Source organism: Mytilus trossulus, chromosome 1 (assembly GCF_036588685.1).
Source record: "Mytilus trossulus isolate FHL-02 chromosome 1, PNRI_Mtr1.1.1.hap1, whole genome shotgun sequence".
Classification (NCBI taxonomy): Eukaryota; Metazoa; Mollusca; class Bivalvia; order Mytilida; family Mytilidae; genus Mytilus; species Mytilus trossulus.
In genome coordinates, this window is record NC_086373.1 from 49,576,154 (window position 1) to 49,594,610 (window position 18,457).

The following is an 18,457-nucleotide window of genomic DNA, read 5'->3' on the forward strand; positions in this document are numbered from 1 at the left end:
TCGGGATCGTTGTGTACAATTCATATTCAGTCGTTGTATGTTGACAATTACGTAGGAAAATGTTTCAGTTGAGAAATTAAAGGCAAACATGTATCTTGTGTCTAAGATTTGTCATCTCAAATGGTCGAACTAAAAACTTTTAAGCCTTTCCATTTTATGACAGTAAGTTGAAGTACTACTTTTTTTAAAGCTATGTATAATATTGTTTAAGAAAATTCTTTTCGATGTCCGTTCAATTTTAAGATAAAACTTTGTTGTATACTAAACAGTCTAAATCAATGTGAAAAAACAAACGTGAAATCAGAAAGGAACTGTTAACACAAAGACAAACCAGGGGTGGTGTCTTGAAAGTATCCTAAGATTCGTCCTTAGACACATATTAGACCAATTTTAGGATGGACTTAGGATCAACTTAGGACACTGTTAAGTTGTGTCTCGAAGCTATCTCAGAAGAATCTTATGTTAGGACGTCCTAAACATATCCTAAGTCGAAATTGTAAATCGTTAAAGATATTTTTTGATAAAACATTTATTAATAACGAAATTATTTAATAAAATTGTTTACGAATTTTTTATAACATGACTTGTACAGAATTAAATGCATAATTATGGAACGCCATCGCTGCCTTATAAGAAGACACTACTATGACATGATGCAAATGTTGCTTACATGATGTGAATTCTCCTTTATATGATGTGAATTCTTCTTGACATGATGTGAACTCTTCATTACATGATGTGAATTCTTCTTTACATGATGTGAACTCTTCTTTACATGATGTGAACTCTTCATTTCATGATGTGAATTCTTCTTTACGTGATGTGAACTCTTCATTACATGATGTGAATTCTTCATTACATGATGAAAACTCTTCATTACATGATGTGAAAACTTTACTACATTACATGATGTGAAAACTTCATTACATTATGTGAAAACTGCATAACATGATGTGAAAACGTCTTTACGTGATGTGGTTGTTTCATTACATGATGCAAAACTTTCCATATGTGCTGTGAAAATAAAAACCCTTGGACATGATGCGAATACTTTAGTGTATGATGTGAATATTGTAGTACGTGATGATATAACTGCATTACCTGATGTGAACGTCACCCTATAATTATACGTCATGTAAATTGTTAAATGAGACTATCCTCCCGGGACGTGTAGTTGCCAGTATTGTGTCCCTATTCGACCATCTGGACACCTTATGTCAGATTATGGCTGAACAACAGACAATTAATTAAATGAGACTATGTTTAGTCACAAATGTACAATAATTGCGGACAAACGAGAGTTAACAAACTTTTTTAAAGGAAGTTCAAAAATAGAGTAATTTCAAATGTAAAATGAAAAATAAAGTGTTCCCAGAGTTAGACTAAGTCTTTAGTAAAGTAAATTGGCTTCGCGTTGTGTTTTAAGTAGTAAAATTGCACCAAGAAGAGATGACTAACTCTAGCGAACTGCACCGAAGTGGTGACTAACTCTAAACTCAAGTGGACTACTGGGCTTTGTTCATTGTTGAAGGCCGTACGGTGACCTATAATTGTTAATGTTTGTGTCATTTTGGTCTTTTGTGGATAGTTGTCTCATTGGCAATGATACCACATCTTCTTTTTATACTACAGACCGGCGAGTTTTTTTTAGACCTGTACAAGGCCGACTCCGATTGAAAAACAATTAAAATCCTTATATTGTCATTAAACCGGATAACTTTTACATTAAAAGTACTGAAAACAAATTGAATAAACTAATATTCATTAAACATTACAGAAACATCAAAAGTTAAATACTTCTTTGAGAAGTCAATTAAAACAGGCATTGTTCCAGATGACTGGAAAACTGCCCATGTCTCTCCTGTTTACAAAAAAGGCCAAAAAATATAACCCTGAAAACTACCGTCCTATATCACTTACATGTATTTGCTGCAAACTTTTAGAACATATCGTAGTTAAACACATCATGAACCATGCAGATAATCACAACATTTTGTATCCCCTTCAGCATGGATTTCGCAGAGGTCGATCCTGCGAAACACAACTACTGGAATTTATAGACGATGTCTCGCTAAACATGGAAAACGGTAAACAAACAGATATTTTGGTCATGGATTTTTCTAAAGCATTCGATAAGGTTTCACATTCTTTTTTAACTAATAAGCTTCATCATTACGGGATACAGGGGGAATTAAATTACTGGATACAAAATTTTCTTAGCAATCGCAAACAGGCAGTAGTTCTAGAGGGGGAAAAATCTGAGTATGTTGCAGTTGAGTCAGGGGTCCCACAGGGGTCAGTTCTTGGACCAAGTCTCTTCTTGTATTATATTAATGACATTCCAACTGGTCTAACATCTACAGTACGTTTATTTGCAGACGACACAATAGTTTATTTGGCAATAAAATCAAACTCCGATGCATTAACATTACAAAAAGATCTAGACAAACTTGCATCGTGGGAAACTACTTGGAAAATGGCATTCCACCCAGATAAGTGTAATGTAATTTCAGTCACCAGAAATAAAAAAAACAATCACATTTAACTATACATTACACAATCATTCATTAGAACATGTAACAACAGCAAAATATCTGGGGGTCACCATCAGTTCCAACCTTAAATGGGATGTGCATATTAACAACATATGCAAGAAAGCTAATAGCACACTAGGCTTTCTAAGGAGGAACCTGAACATAAGTTCAACATCCATTAAAGAGCAAGCATATAAGTCCCTAGTAAGACCACCACTAGAGTATGCTTGCTCTGTTTGGGATCCATACTTACAACAAGACATAGATAGCATTGAAAAAGTTCAAAGGAGGGCTGCCCGTTTTGTTACCAACAAATACAGAAACACCTCAAGCGTTGGTAACATGTTACAACATCTTGAATGGCGCAGTCTCTCTGACAGAAGAAAAGACTCCAGATTGGTAATGCTTTACAAAATTGAACACGAAAAGGTTGCAATTCCTAAAAATAATAAATTAATTCCTCATAAAAGACAAACAAGACATTCTAATTCGAACAGCTTCCAAATTCCATCCTGCAAAACACAGTACAGAAAAGAATCATATTTTCCAAGAACTATTGCCGACTGGAACAAACTACCAGATAACATTGTAAATTGCACTTCAGTAGACTCTTTCAAATCTTCAATCTCAAAGCATCAATATTAATTACAACATCTTACTTTATTATACAAAACATTTTACATTTTTAATTTTTCGTATTTTTAAAAAAACTTTTACATTTTTTTCAATCTATGTCTTGTTGTAAGTTTCCTCCTCTGACATAATCTTCAATTTGTTGAAGGCGGTCACTATATGGTAGAAGTAGAAGTAAATCAGTTAAATTAACAATCCTTACTTTTATCTCACTATGGAGTTTAATTCAAATTAAACTCAAAATAAACATTTACAGCTAATTTCCAAAAGCATGTAGAGCAAGACTTTAGTTAGCTTCCTTGCTTTTTTTTATATTTTGTACAATCATTAGGATAACACCCAATCAAATTCAAATATTACATATTCAGTTTCGACTACGCCTATATATATTGTTTAAAGATTTCAATCTTATTTACCAAGCTTGTATAAACAATCATAGGAACAAAGCAAGCAATCCAACCAAAGTTTTGCTTTACATGCTTTAGGAAATTAGCTGTAATCAACAAATAATTAATCTCTCCAAAAGTAAGGGGAATTAACTAGGCACATTTATAACACTATTATAAGGTTCATATTTACGGGAACCTCAGTAGTATATACTAAACGTTTATGAGTAGCTGAAGCGGACTTTAGGTTTGCACTTTATCCGTCTGTCAGAATGTCCGTCCTGAAAACTAGCTTTCCGCATTTTTTAGTTTTAAACATATTTATTTATAATGGATTCGGTAACACGTTTTGCAACTTATTTAAATCCCTTTCCACTTTGCAAATGCGAGTTCTGATTTGTAGCGGCATTAGCCTACTCGTTTTCGAAATCTACAAGGATGTCTTTTACGTGCAAGAGATATGGCACTGTTGTTGGCCATGCTTGAAAATATTGATTTGATATTTAGTATATAATATAACTTTGACAGATCAAGTTCTAATTTTGTTACGGTTTGAGGATTTTTTGCAGAGTTATGGCCCTTGGACTCAGAAAATTCACTCAGATAATTGGTTTCCATATTATTTTTTTTTTTTTTTTTTTTAAATATATTGACTTAAAATTTGACATGAAAATTAGTAGTGAAACCATGACAAGTTACAGATCAAGTGCGAATTGTGTTTGCAAAGTTATGGTCCTCGAACTTAGAAAAATAATGCAAGAAATAAATTTTCCACTTTTTGTTTTGTCATTAACTTACAGATTTAGATTTGAAATTTGGTTTATAGTTTGACCATTACAAGTTACAGATCAAGTTTAAATTTAGTTTTGATTTGATGATATTTTGCAAATTCATGTGATCCTTAGACCTAGAAAACTCACACAATGTTCTGCACACGTTTTAATTATGCTTTTCTAACTACCGTTATATTAATTTGGTATTTGGTATCTACTTTTAACATTACAATTTACACATCAATTTCAAATTTTCTGTTTGAGAATAATGAATTTTTACTGGTAGGGGACTATGTATTGCCATGCAATACTTTCAGAATGCTGGATACTACCCATACTGGTCTTTGTCCACACTTTTTAAGTTTGTGTATCACTTCTTAGCCATTTTTTCTGGATTTTTTTTTTTTAAGGTTAGATAAATTAATAGATTAGTTAATTTGAAAGTGAGATATGTAACAAAGTAACGTAAGTGAGACAATTGTACATGTACCGTATAGTTTCTGGATATACACGATATAGGAGAAGTATTTTCGAATAATTTTAGGAAGGGGTTTGCCAACATTGCCTCTAAAAAGTACTATTTTCATATAAAATTCATTTGAATTAGGTTCCTAAATTTATATAAATATATAAAAAAAAAAAGACTTATACTTAAAAAAAAAATTTAAATATGACACGGCCATGCTTATATAAGCTCTAAATGTATAGCATCACTCATAACTTACATAAGTTTTATATTCAGCTCCCTTTAAATGCATTTAAGGATGTACTTAGTTGAAATTAAAAAAAAATCCAGAAATTAAAATTGATACTATAAGTCGAAATAGCATCAGCTAAGGAACAAAATAAGCTAAACAATATTGATAGGTCATGGAGCTCCTTTTTGAGATATTTCAGTTTTAAAAAATGGCGGCAAAAGGCTGACTTGGGACTTTTACCTTGCATTTGCATATAAATATATAAAAAAAAAAAGACTTATACTTAAAAAAAAAATTTAAATATGACACGGCCATGCTTATATAAGCTCTAAATGTATAGCATCACTCATAACTTACATAAGTTTTATATTCAGCTCCCTTTAAATGCATTTAAGGATGTACTTAGTTGAAATTAAAAAAAAAAAATTCCTAAATTTATATAAATATATAAAAAAAAAAAGACTTATACTTAAAAAAAAAATTTAAATATGACACGGCCATGCTTATATAAGCTCTAAATGTATAGCATCACTCATAACTTACATAAGTTTTATATTCAGCTCCCTTTAAATGCATTTAAGGATGTACTTAGTTGAAATTAAAAAAAAATCCAGAAATTAAAATTGATACTATAAGTCGAAATAGCATCAGCTAAGGAACAAAATAAGCTAAACAATATTGATAGGTCATGGAGCTCCTTTTTGAGATATTTCAGTTTTAAAAAATGGCGGCAAAAGGCTGACTTGGGACTTTTACCTTGCATTTGCATATAAATATATAAAAAAAAAAAGACTTATACTTAAAAAAAAAATTTAAATATGACACGGCCATGCTTATATAAGCTCTAAATGTATAGCATCACTCATAACTTACATAAGTTTTATATTCAGCTCCCTTTAAATGCATTTAAGGATGTACTTAGTTGAAATTAAAAAAAAAAAATTCCTAAATTTATATAAATATATAAAAAAAAAAAAGACTTATACTTAAAAAAAAAATTTAAATATGACACGGCCATGCTTATATAAGCTCTAAATGTATAGCATCACTCATAACTTACATAAGTTTTATATTCAGCTCCCTTTAAATGCATTTAAGGATGTACTTAGTTGAAATTAAAAAAAAATCCAGAAATTAAAATTGATACTATAAGTCGAAATAGCATCAGCTAAGGAACAAAATAAGCTAAACAATATTGATAGGTCATGGAGCTCCTTTTTGAGATATTTCAGTTTTAAAAAATGGCGGCAAAAGGCTGACTTGGGACTTTTACCTTGCATTTGCATTGGTATTACTTGGATCTAAAAATTAGCTATTGAAGATTTTTATGAAAATAAAAATTGGTGTTATGGGGCAAAATATTTTACCCTATAGCTTTGGAAAAAATCCAAGGAGTCTGAATAATAATAATAATAACGTCCGAGAGGTCCCGTGTTCTTATAAAGATGTTTTGACATAATGAAGTGTTCACATAACGTCATATGAGTTTCTTACCTCGTTACCCATTTGACATTACGATATATATATTTTGGCATAATGTAATAGAAATAAGACATAAAGATTTTTTAACATAACGTAAAGAAATTTTCGCATCATGTAATAAAACTTTCAGATTAGGTAATCATCGGAAACAACCACATCACGTAATGAAGTTTTCACATCATGTAAAGAGGAAACCACATCATGTAATGAAGTTTTCACATCATGTAAAGAGGAAACCACATCATGTAATGAAGAGTTCACATCATGTAAAGAAGATTTTACATCATGTAAAGAACAATTCACATCATGTAATGAAGAATTCACGTCATGTAAAGAAGAATTCACATCATATAAAGGAGAATTCACATCATGTAAGCAACATCTGATCATGTCATAGTAGTCTCTTCTTAAAAGGCAGTGATGGCGTTCCATACATAATTCACAATGTAATTATATGAAATAGATTGTTATCTAAACTGGTAAATAATTTGTTTTGAAATGAGAATTAAATTTGTAGTGTAATCGTATCGTGAAACACGAAGTTCAAAGTTTAAAATTATGCACAGTTTCTTTAAATACGAGTTAATAACCGCTGGTGCGTTTCATTTCATGTTCATTTTCACGTAAAATAATGAGCAAAAAGCGAAATCCAAACTTTATTACACTATGATGAAGATAGGATGCTCTCAAGACACTTTATTGGGTGTCCTAAAGTTTGGACGAAAAATGAGATAAACAATAAGTTAAGAGAGCTTTGAGAACACGGCTTAGGACAAAGACTTGTCATACGATAGACTTAGGACACGTCCTAATCCTAAGATAGCTTCGAGAACACCACCCCAGGTATGAATATTGTAACCTCATTTATCATTGACAATGCATTTTATAAGATCATGCTTTGGTTCAAACAGTCAGGTTGTGGTTTATTTTCCTATTTTTGAGCAACAATTTTTATTCAATTATTTGGTCAAGATTGGATTTTTATGGTATTTTGAAACATCCATACAACGAAATTTTCTGGTCTGGTTGTACTCGTATGCTTTACTAAAATTGATTTATGAGTTTTCATTTACCTTCTCAATTATGATTAAGTATTTTCCATGAACTTGCATGTATTTAAAAATTAAAACATCTATAGTTGAAATTCAAACGTACTCAAATGCATTTTTAACTGCAGGTTGATTGTTGTTCCGTAGATTCGAAAATTTTGATCAATCTTACCTAGGACGAAGCAGCTCAAATAATACAAGTTCAATGAACATTCTATCATCTAGACGCTGATTAAACATCATTTTATCATGGGATTCATACGGAAATTATCTTTTAGTCTAATTCTGTACATAATCGTCACTGCAGTAGAAAGAACTTTGAGCCAAACCAGCAATGAAAATGAAATTACTACATTACGGCAAATGATCGTTTCAAATGAAACGATATATGTAGGAGGTGTTGGCGGTATTGTGTCTTGTCATAGAGAAAACATGACGGAAAAGGCATTTGCCAATATTAATTCCAGCGTTTGGTTACTGTTATATGATGAGGAAAATGAAGAAATTATACAGTGTAACCAAAATAATATGAACGTGAGCTATTGTTCGAAACTGGATATAAATTTGCAGATTACTGGAATCGAACGGAGCGATATGTTAGTCGATATACAATACCCTCCGACCTACAGTATGCTCGATGTCAAAGAAGTAAACACAAGCATTGTAGTAATCGGTGCTAACTCTGCAAAAGTACTAAACACATCGTATGGAATTTTGTCTCTTAACTTGACAGATTTTACCTTGTTCAATATTGAACCATACCGAAAAGGACCAATGAATATTGAACGTGCGGATGAAGAAAATTCAACTCTTGTATTCAAATCATCTTTTTATCATGCACCACATGTTTACTTCTTCTTTCAAGTGCATGTAAATAACAAATTTAAATCTTCAAGAATAGGCAAACTTTGTCTCAATTACGAAAACAAATACAATAAATCTGGATACTACCATTCCTATGAAGATATGAATATTACGTGTAAACACAATGGAATGAACTTAACAGTAATCGAAAATGTCATAGATGAAGGTGAATTTGTCATATTTCTTTTCCTTCATAACAATTCTAGTGTCATCTGTGTACATTCATGGGTCGATATAGAAAAGGATTATAATGTATCTAGGAAGTTACAATTAGTCTGTGGAACCCTTGCTAAGGAAGATGGAGAATATTTCAAACCAGACATTGAGCGTGGAACCTCTGAAAATTGCTTTAAAAATGAAACATATTGCGATAAGGCAATTGATGTAAGTAAACATATAGTATAAAATTTGTTGGGAAACCCCATAAATGATATTCAAAGTTAAGGGTGTTCGCTTGTCATGTTTTGGACCTGTTGTCAGATTTTCTAAATCCTCTAGTTTTATCCATTTGAATTCTTTAAAAAAAAAAAATTGCCAACAAACCCACATATATCTTTTTATATATCTTGTACATATATAATTATAAGCCATCTGTTAAAGTCTTGTAAAATCAATGTTATTTTTTTATATTTTTTTTGAACTTTTTTGAATTTGTCAATAATCAATCTTAGAAAAATCAAGAGAGATCATTTTCCAGCTAAAATTTCAATGACTTATATCTCGAAAACAAACACACGGATCTATATATATTTCTCTCTCTTTTGGTTCCTTTATCAAACCTCTATCATTATATATAATAGTGTTATGAAAAGCTTGTTATTTTGAAACTGAGGTAGCGAACTTCCTTAAGGAACTTATTTCGCTTCTATGAAATGATTATGATAAATTATATAGTATGTATCCAACCAAGCATCCAATTTTTAAAAATACGAAATACACAGGTGAGTATCGCTAGTTTAATTGGTTAATGAGGGATACAGTATACGGGTTGTAAAGAATTATTTATTATTTGTGGTATTTTACTTGCCTTTCGTTTTATTTATTTCATCTTTTATTTCTTCTGAATTTGGAAAACAATACAGAAATTGATAAACAGGTGCAGAAGAGTCAGGACCAGTGGGGAACTGAGTCACTGTTCATGTCTCGTGTTATGAATTTTTAGAAAACCTAACCTTTTCCATTATTAATATGTGCTATCATAATATCTATTGCACACATTTGGCACAAAATAATGTGTATCATAATGTTTAAACATTTTGTATCTTATTGTTGCATTCTAGTGAACATAGTTACCAAATGTTTGATTTAAACTATAAGTCATCATCGTCAGATTCGTCAAAAACATGTTCCATTTCTCGTGATTTTTAGAGAATCAAAATCATAATCGTCACTTTTTGTTTTTTGTTTGTTTGTTTGGTTTTTTTTTTTTTTTGCTTTTTGTAGCTTTTGCCTCTTATCAGCTCGATTTTGGTAAGTCTCTTGCTCTTTCAGTTTCTCTTGTTCAGGACTCTTCTGCATCTGTTTGGCATTTTGTGTGTTTTCCTCTGGCTGTGGATTACCTACTAATAACTTTTTTTTCTTCGGAGGATATATCTCACACCAATTTTTTTCCCATGAACATGAGTACGTATGTTACACTCGAGACATGAACAGTGACTCCTGACCGGAGACCTGTACAATTTTCTTTTTTCGTACTAAAATTGCAGGTTCTGCAAAAAATGTCAAATAACTAGAATAATATCAAACATGAAATGGCTTTTTTTCATTTTGCATAGTTCGATAAGGTAAATTGCAGACTTGGAACCCAAAACACACAAAATGTATAAGTTACTGTAACAGTTATCTTTACATATTTGTTCTGACAAAAATATATTGCAATGCTAATTTATGTTAGTCTATGTCAGTCATATTGGCAACTACAAGCTGGTCGAACATAAAACGTGAATAAAGATGCACTTGAAATGAATGAATAGTTGCACTCTGATAAATTTTACTATCCTCTTTTTTTCGAATTGGAAAGTTTCCAGACACTCAAAAATGTTAAAATAAAACCATACGCATTTTTTTTTATAAAAGAATTGAAAAAGTCGCCCACCCAAAAATTTATAGGCTTACGATACAGTAAAGATACCATGGTTATCTTTTCTGGGATTGTACTATAGAGTACACTTATGATAGTGTCCATGGCAAGAAAAGGTTTATCTGCAAATACATTACTTTTATTAAAAGGGATAACAATTGAAAAGAAATATCAGGCCAAAAAGAAAATGTGTTAAATAAATCTTATATTATTTTGTCTTAAAGTCGATTCTTGAACAGTTGTGGATACTAAAAGTGTGTTCGTGTAGAAGAAGGAATACATGTTTGTACCCTTGGTTTTGTTCTAAGTTGGCTTACTATTTTTTTCTGATATGTGTTGTTTAAGACCTTTTTCTTTGTCAATAACCATGATCTTAGTTGATTATGAAACGACGGAAAAGGACTAACTAATTGCAAAAAAATCGACTCTTGTGAAAACTTGCCAAGAAGTTTCAGCGGAAAATTTGTATTTGGGATAATTTTGTAATATTTTGTTACTCTCTACATAATTCTTAGACAATTTTATAAGCGCATCATTTCACTTAAATTCTGGTAATTGCCTGTATGCAAACCCTTAAATAATTTCCGTTCCTTTAGAAGAATGATACTTTTTGTGTGATTTTTTTATAGTGGTAGCTTGGATGTTTAATTGTAACTTTTTTTGCAATAAAAAAAACAACACTTCTTATAAGATATTTTGTTGGTACCTCTTTTATGTATTTGTGTTTGGGGGGGGGGCAAGCGGCACTTCAATCCGGTAATAGGATGGGATGAGTAGCTCAGACATCAAGTCACCCATTTAATATATTATGAATATTTAAAAAGCATACCAGATGAGTGTTCATTGTCTAAATATACATATACATGTAAGCAAACATACTTATTAGTTACGATATTTCATGGTACGTCATTTGATCTTTGGTGTAGAGAGGTCTTATTGGCAATTATACCACATCTTCATATTTCATATTGACATATCAGTATTTATGGTTTGTCTTTTAACTAGCTTTCATTAACTGCGAGTACTCTAAAATCGTATTTTTGTGTTAATTTGACATGGAGACACAATTTGTGATGCATTTTTGTTATTCGATGCTTACATATTGTGTTACACCTCGTTTCCCTATGTTAATGCTATCTTTGATAAGCATTTTGTATGACGATAAATTTATTTTCTGTTCTCGTATGTTTACTGTGCACAACAAGTTTATTTGTTTTGTAAAATGTAAAAATATTTCCGAATACACGTAACAACAAAATCATTATACTAATAACTTTTCTTGTGTACATTAATATTTTTAACACCAGTTTGTCCTAGATTAGAGATGTCTCTATTTGTTATTGTTTCAAATATTTTGTATGCCCCAATTATGGGCATTATGTTTTCTGGTCTGTGGGTCCGTTCGTCCGTTCGTTCGTTCGTCTGTTCGTCAGTCCGTTCCGCTTCAGGTTAAAGTGTTTGGTCGAGGTAGTTTTTGATGATGTTGAAGTCCAATCAACTTGAAACTTAGTACAAATGTTCCTTATGATATCATCTTTTTAATTTAAATGCCAATTCAGAGATTTTCCCCCATTTTCACGGTTCATTGACCATAGAAAATGACAGTGCGGATTGGGCAACTGTGTACTATGAACACATTCTTGTTTATTGATATTGTGTTGATATTTTAATTTGTCATATATCATATTTATTCGTTCAGTGTATGTTTACTTGACACGACTTTGTTCTTGTCTATATCCCTATTTGGACGAGTTTCGTAATTTCAATTGAAATTTTATAGTGTCTTTTTATCTTGTAACTGTTTCAGATTAGTGTGAAAGCTTGCTCCTGTCAAAACGTGTAAACCTGCTGCAGGAGGCTGTTCAGTGGTTGTAGTTTGTTGGTGTGGTTATATGTGTTTCTCGTTTTTTATATAGATTAAACTGTTGGTTTTCCTGTTTGATTATTTTTTACAGTTGCTTGTCATTTTGGGGTACTATATGGCTTGCTGTTCAGTAAAAGCCAGGTTGAGTGTTCAGGGCCGTACTTTAAACTTTAATTGTTTACTTTTGCAAATTGTTACTTGGATGGAGAGTTGTCTCATCGGCACTCAAACCACATCTTCTTATTTCTATATGCATGTTTCTCTTGCATTTACGACTGTGGATTTGATGGAGTCGGTAACAAAAACTACATGTTTGATAGTTTCAAAAACTTTTGAATTGAAAAGTTACCTTGGCATATAAATGATCCCACTCCCTCGACCTTATCATATATCATATAAACTGAAATAGTGACCTATCAATGAGGCTCATTATTACCATTTTCTACACCAGGAATGGACTACCTTAGCTGTAGTTGGCAAAACTTTTACGAATTTTTGGTCCTCAATGCTCTTCAACTTCGTACTTTATTTGGTCTTTTATAACATTTTGGATTCGAGCGTCACTGATGAGTCTTTTGTAGACGTAAATATTAAATTGTATTCCTGGTATCTATGATGAGTTTAATTATATTACATGGTAGTTTTTTTAACGATATACAGGTACCACGTCCACTTGTATTTTTTGTCTATCTGATGAGTTAAGCCTTTTTCAACTGATTTTTATAGTATGTTCTTATGTTGTACTGTTATACCACTGTCCCAGGTTAGGGGGAGGGTTGGGATCCCGCTAACATGTTTAACCCCGACACATTATTTATGTGGTACGTCCCAAGTCAGGAGCCTGTAATTCAGTGTTTGTCGTTTGTTTATGTGTTACATATTTGTTTTTCGTTCATTTTTTTACATAAATAAGGCCGTTAGTTTTCTCGTTTGAATTGTTTTACATTGTCTTATCGGGGCCTTTTATAGCTGACTATGCGGTATGGGCTTTGCTCATTGTTGAAGGCCGTACAGAGACCTATAGTTGTTAATGTTTGTGTCATTTTGGTCTTTTGTGGATAGTTGTCTCATTGGCAATCATACCACATCTTCTTTTTTATATACAAGAAGTATTTTTTAATGCCGTCTTGGTTTTTTTGTGTGTTTTCTTTTGTGTTTTTTTTTTTAATTTAGCATGGTAAGAAACCACTTATTTCTTTCAGTTCTCTTATATTGAAAATCAAACAACTAATCTGACATAACATTTACATGTCACAAAAAAAATTGTAGAGCTTATTTCAGGATTATTATGTTTATTTCTATATACTGGTGAATATAATTAAGAAATGCTTTGATTACACAAGCCGAAAACTATAAATTATATCTCTCATTGGTTAATAATTTAAAAATAATTTCATAGAATTCGATATTGATGAAAAAGATATGGCATGTACATGAACATTCTAAGTTTGGTACAGCATATATGATTTCAGATTTGTAAAGAACTCGAAGGCGACTTTTGTGATATGAAACATTATCATACTCTAGTCAGTGGTAAAGGAATTGACAACATGGACAACGTCTACGACATCGACAAAACAATTACAGCCATGGATATTCTTCAAACTAGTAATTACTCTGTATTATATTTTGGAACAGTAGATGGTCTACTTGGCAGGGTATGTACTAAAGTATGTTTACTTTCAACAGGCAAAATATCTAATATATAAGTAGCTACTAAAGAAACCTTCGTCGTTTCCATGTTTTGCATGTCCTGTTACTGAAAAAAAAACAAACTTTAAGTAGCCTCTTTTTGGTGAACCACTTAATATAAATCTGTAAATCAAGTAACACACCTCAGATGTTCACAATAATAATTAATATGTCATCAATAATGTTTCTGATTTTTTCAAATATAACTTAATAGAATCAAATAAATTGACAGTCTTCGGCCAAGTTACGAAGTATTTAATCATAAAAATAACGTTTGCACAAGTTTTCAATTTATCTATAATTCCATAATTAAGCAAAACACTTAGATATCTAGTCGACGACATGTGTGTCTATTAAGTTAGATCTAAAAATGCATAGCCTCCGATATTTTTTTTAATACCATGGACGTATCAATATATTTGTTCATAAATTTTCGTTTCTGCCCTTCCATTATGTGTATCAAAAAAAAGATCCCACAAATTGGTAACAATTTCATTGAAAAGAGCAAATCGAGTGCACCTTTTTATGTCAGAGTATGTTTGAATATTTTGTATTGAAAACGTTTAAAGCAAGAGTATCTGATAATTCATCTCGCTTCAAATTCTATTATTTTTTTATATAAACGCTACAGGTAGAAGTTATAACATAAAAAAGCACAGTACAAAAAAATGAAATATATGGGTCAAGCGAAATACCTTTCTAATGAATCACAAAAACAGAGTAGGTGTGTTCGAATAGTAAATTTTTACTAAAAGTACTTGACGACAGACTGTTAAGTTAGATCTTAAAAATGCATATCTTCGAAAAAACTTATTTTTTGTGTATGATAAGTAGGGTTTATAGTCTTCAGCCACTGATATTTTTAGTCTGCTCTTCCACGAAATATTTAATTATTTTGATGAAGTGTTTTATGAATTTTCAAATATTCCACCTGACAACCGATCAGACAATAGTTTCAAGTTGACTGAATACATCTTTCTTTTAATTTTAACTAATGCTGAATGCTAGTAGATACATTTGCCTTTCAAAATACAACTGGCATATAAGGATCGTAATGGTGCTATGTGGATAACTTTATAGGTTTTCAAGAGTTAAATTGGCAGCACGTCATCCCTACAATGGCTTCTATTTTTTAGAATTGTAAAAATGAATTGGCGTAATTGGGAGATATCTTTGACAAGGTAGAATCCTGACTGTACATTATTTTCTTTATTATCGTTCAAGACATGCTATCAGAATGAACCTAATGGGAATGACCTGAGTCTTAGCTTTTTTGCAACTGATAATTATCATGACCATTGTCTTTATTGAGCTCAGAAAGTATTCGAGAAAAATTGCGAGTAGTAACCTTTGTCCTGGAACTATAAAATTGTATTTTGAAATCATGAATATTGTGCCTAATATTTAAGATAAGATAAAGACGTTTATTGCAACGAAAATAATTGTGACCACTATTTGAAAGATCGGTGACTTATGATGAGATGCTAGTAGTTCACTGGCAGAAGAAGTAACACGAAGTATAAATTAGATAATTTTGTTTAAAAAGTATATTGATAAAAATTAAACAGTAAGTTCTACACCAGACTCAATCTAAATGTAGCAAACAATAAGCTAGCGAACAATAAGAAAATGTGCCAACATGATCATGCCTAAAAACGAAGACTTGCAATAACACAAAACGTCCTTTTAAATCTGATGACAATAATTTCCAGTACGGAGACGAAATGCAATTCCATTTTAACACAGCATAAATTAATTAGTAACTGTTATTCGTCTATTTGATACAACTTTTTTTTCCATTTTAGCTAATCCTTTCTCTTCTTGGTGTTATCTGATTGGAGATGGGTTTGTTGTCTTTATAATAAAATTAATAACAACAGTTCACACTAAACTAGTGTGTACGTTCTACTGCAATTTTGACAATATGTATTTGATATCCCTTTATACCATATTACATTTATGTGATACAAAAGTATAAACAGTTTTCCCTAACTAATTTTTCTAAGTTTAAAATATTTACAATGTTTGTAGGTCTATTTACAACTTGGTGGAGAACATGGAGAACATGGAGAACATGGAAACCTTACAACAAAGTTTGTGTCTGTAGCCAATTCGAAGATTATTAATATCAAAATTGAACAGGACAGTGTATATTTTATAACCGAAAAGAAGGTACGATATTATTCTAATATTGTGCAATATCATGTCTTGCTGTTATATTTATGACGATGTTTTATAACGTCGTCTATCAGAGTATATGATGACATTATTTCATACTAGTAGATAGTAAATGATTTATGTTCCTTTGTGTTCACTGTTTGTTAATTGTGATTGAAAGGATACCACGTTTTAGAAACTTTAAAACTAGTTGAGAACCATATGTTAAAGTGCGAGTCAGGAACCTTGTCACTGGTCTTCCTTATGTTGTTCGTTAATATTAGCATTGGTATCGAAGGCAGATCTTTAAAAGTCTCTTTAAAATTAAATCACATTGGGTTTTTTAAAAATTTTGACGAATCAGAGTTTGGTATATTTATAGATACGTATCTACTATTATATCAATAGATATAGGAAGATGTCGTATGAGTGCCAATGAGACAACTCTCCATCCAAATAACAATTTATAAAAGTAAACAATTATAGGTCAATGTACGACCTTCAACACGGAGCCTTTGCTCACACCAAACAACAAGCTATAAAAGAGGGACGAAAGATACCAGAGGGACAGTCAAACTCATAAATCGAAAATAAACTGACAACGCCATGGCTAAAAATGAAAAAGACAAACAGACAAACACCAGTACAAATGACGCACCATAGAAAACTAAATAATAAGCAACACGAACCCCACAAAAAACTAGGGGTGATCTCAGGTGCTCCTGAGGGGTAAGCAGATCCTTCTCTACATGTTGCACCCGTCGTGTTGCTTATGTGATAACACATTCGGTAAATAGTCTAATTCAGTAGGTCACAATCATGAAAGGGAAGGGGATTGTAGTTACGACGTGAGGAACATATCCGATATCATTTGTGAAACGGTTATTCCATAACGGTCAACCAACTCGTGATGGCGTCAGTAAAATTTACGAAGGGATGACTTCAACTTCACCATTTGGAACTCTTGGTTTAATAGCTTCCTTGTGAGCAGCCATCCTCAATCAAGAAAATCATGATAGAAAATGCAAGCACGGTAATATCGTATCAACTGGGAGATATATACCCCGTATGCAGGTGCTGCTGGAATGTTGGTACTTCACAATTTAAGTTCATAATTGGAAAGCTGAAATCGTCTCTTTTGTCGTAAAGTTTTGTTTTCAACCGACCCTCATTGTCAATTTCTAGATGTAAGTCAAGATATGAGGCAGACTTAACTGTATCCGTAGTATCCTTTATCTCTAGTTCGATGGGATAGATGTGTTCCACATAGTCAGCAAATTTTGAATTATTTAGTGAAAGAACATTATCTATATAGCGGAAAGAAGAGTTTAAGAATATCGCTAACTTCTTATCTTTCTTCCTAAGAAGTTCCTTCCTAAGAAAAGATACCTATATCTACGTTGGCCATTCTTTTTTATGAAACAAAAGAATGGCCCTAAAATTACTAGTGTAAAACCATTCAAACGGGAAAAAAACAACTGTCTAATCTATATAAAAAACGAGAAACGAGAAACACGTATAAATTACATACGACAACTACTGTACATCAGATTCCTGACTTAGGAATGGACCTGATGTAGTTTTTTGTCGCTTGATTGTTGTATTGTTGACGTATACCAAACATATTCTTTTCAGATTATTCTAAACAAATGAAAAATACACAGTTACAAAATGTATCCCAAACACCATACATTTAATTTTTAACTTACAAAAATAAGAGAATGTGGTATGAGACCAAATAATGTAAAGCAATCGGAAATCATTATTCGACACAAAACAACATAGCTTAATTGATTCCAGTAAAATGTATATGTACCTCGATTTGAAGAGCTCTCCAAAGCATAGACTAATCACCTAAACATGCCATATTTCTGGATAAAGGCAAAAGTTATATAACATTATACATGTATGTAAATAATTGTAATACATGTAAATGTATTTTAGATAGGGAAACTGGATATCAACAATTGTTCAATACAAAAGGACTGTATGTCATGTATGAATTCCTTTAGTTCATCATGTGGATGGGATTATGTTGAAAACAGGTGTATAAGTATTGTTTTGAATTTTAAGAAATTATACTAATATACAGATATATGAACAGACATATAGGATATTACAATCAAATAAACACATTAAAACTGAAATTTAATCGGAAAATTTCGGAAAATACAAACCAATATATACATTGTAGGGGTTTAGTCTTCTTTATTAATGAAATATAAACTAAACAATTGATTTTTTT

The 18,457-nt window shown here is 31.6% G+C and overlaps 1 protein-coding gene across 1 annotated transcript in view; it reads left to right on the top strand.

The window, feature by feature from the left end:
• Nucleotides 1–18,457, top strand: part of LOC134726425 (plexin-B3-like) — a 75,508-nt gene that overhangs the window by 2,965 nt on the left and 54,086 nt on the right. Inside the window, exons 2-5 of the mRNA XM_063590831.1 lie at nt 7,684–8,803; nt 13,836–14,021; nt 16,087–16,227; nt 18,157–18,257. Coding sequence (XP_063446901.1) covers nt 7,805–8,803; nt 13,836–14,021; nt 16,087–16,227; nt 18,157–18,257 — 1,427 coding nt within the window. The 5' untranslated portion in view covers nt 7,684–7,804. The remainder of the gene's footprint in view (nt 1–7,683; nt 8,804–13,835; nt 14,022–16,086; nt 16,228–18,156; nt 18,258–18,457) is intronic.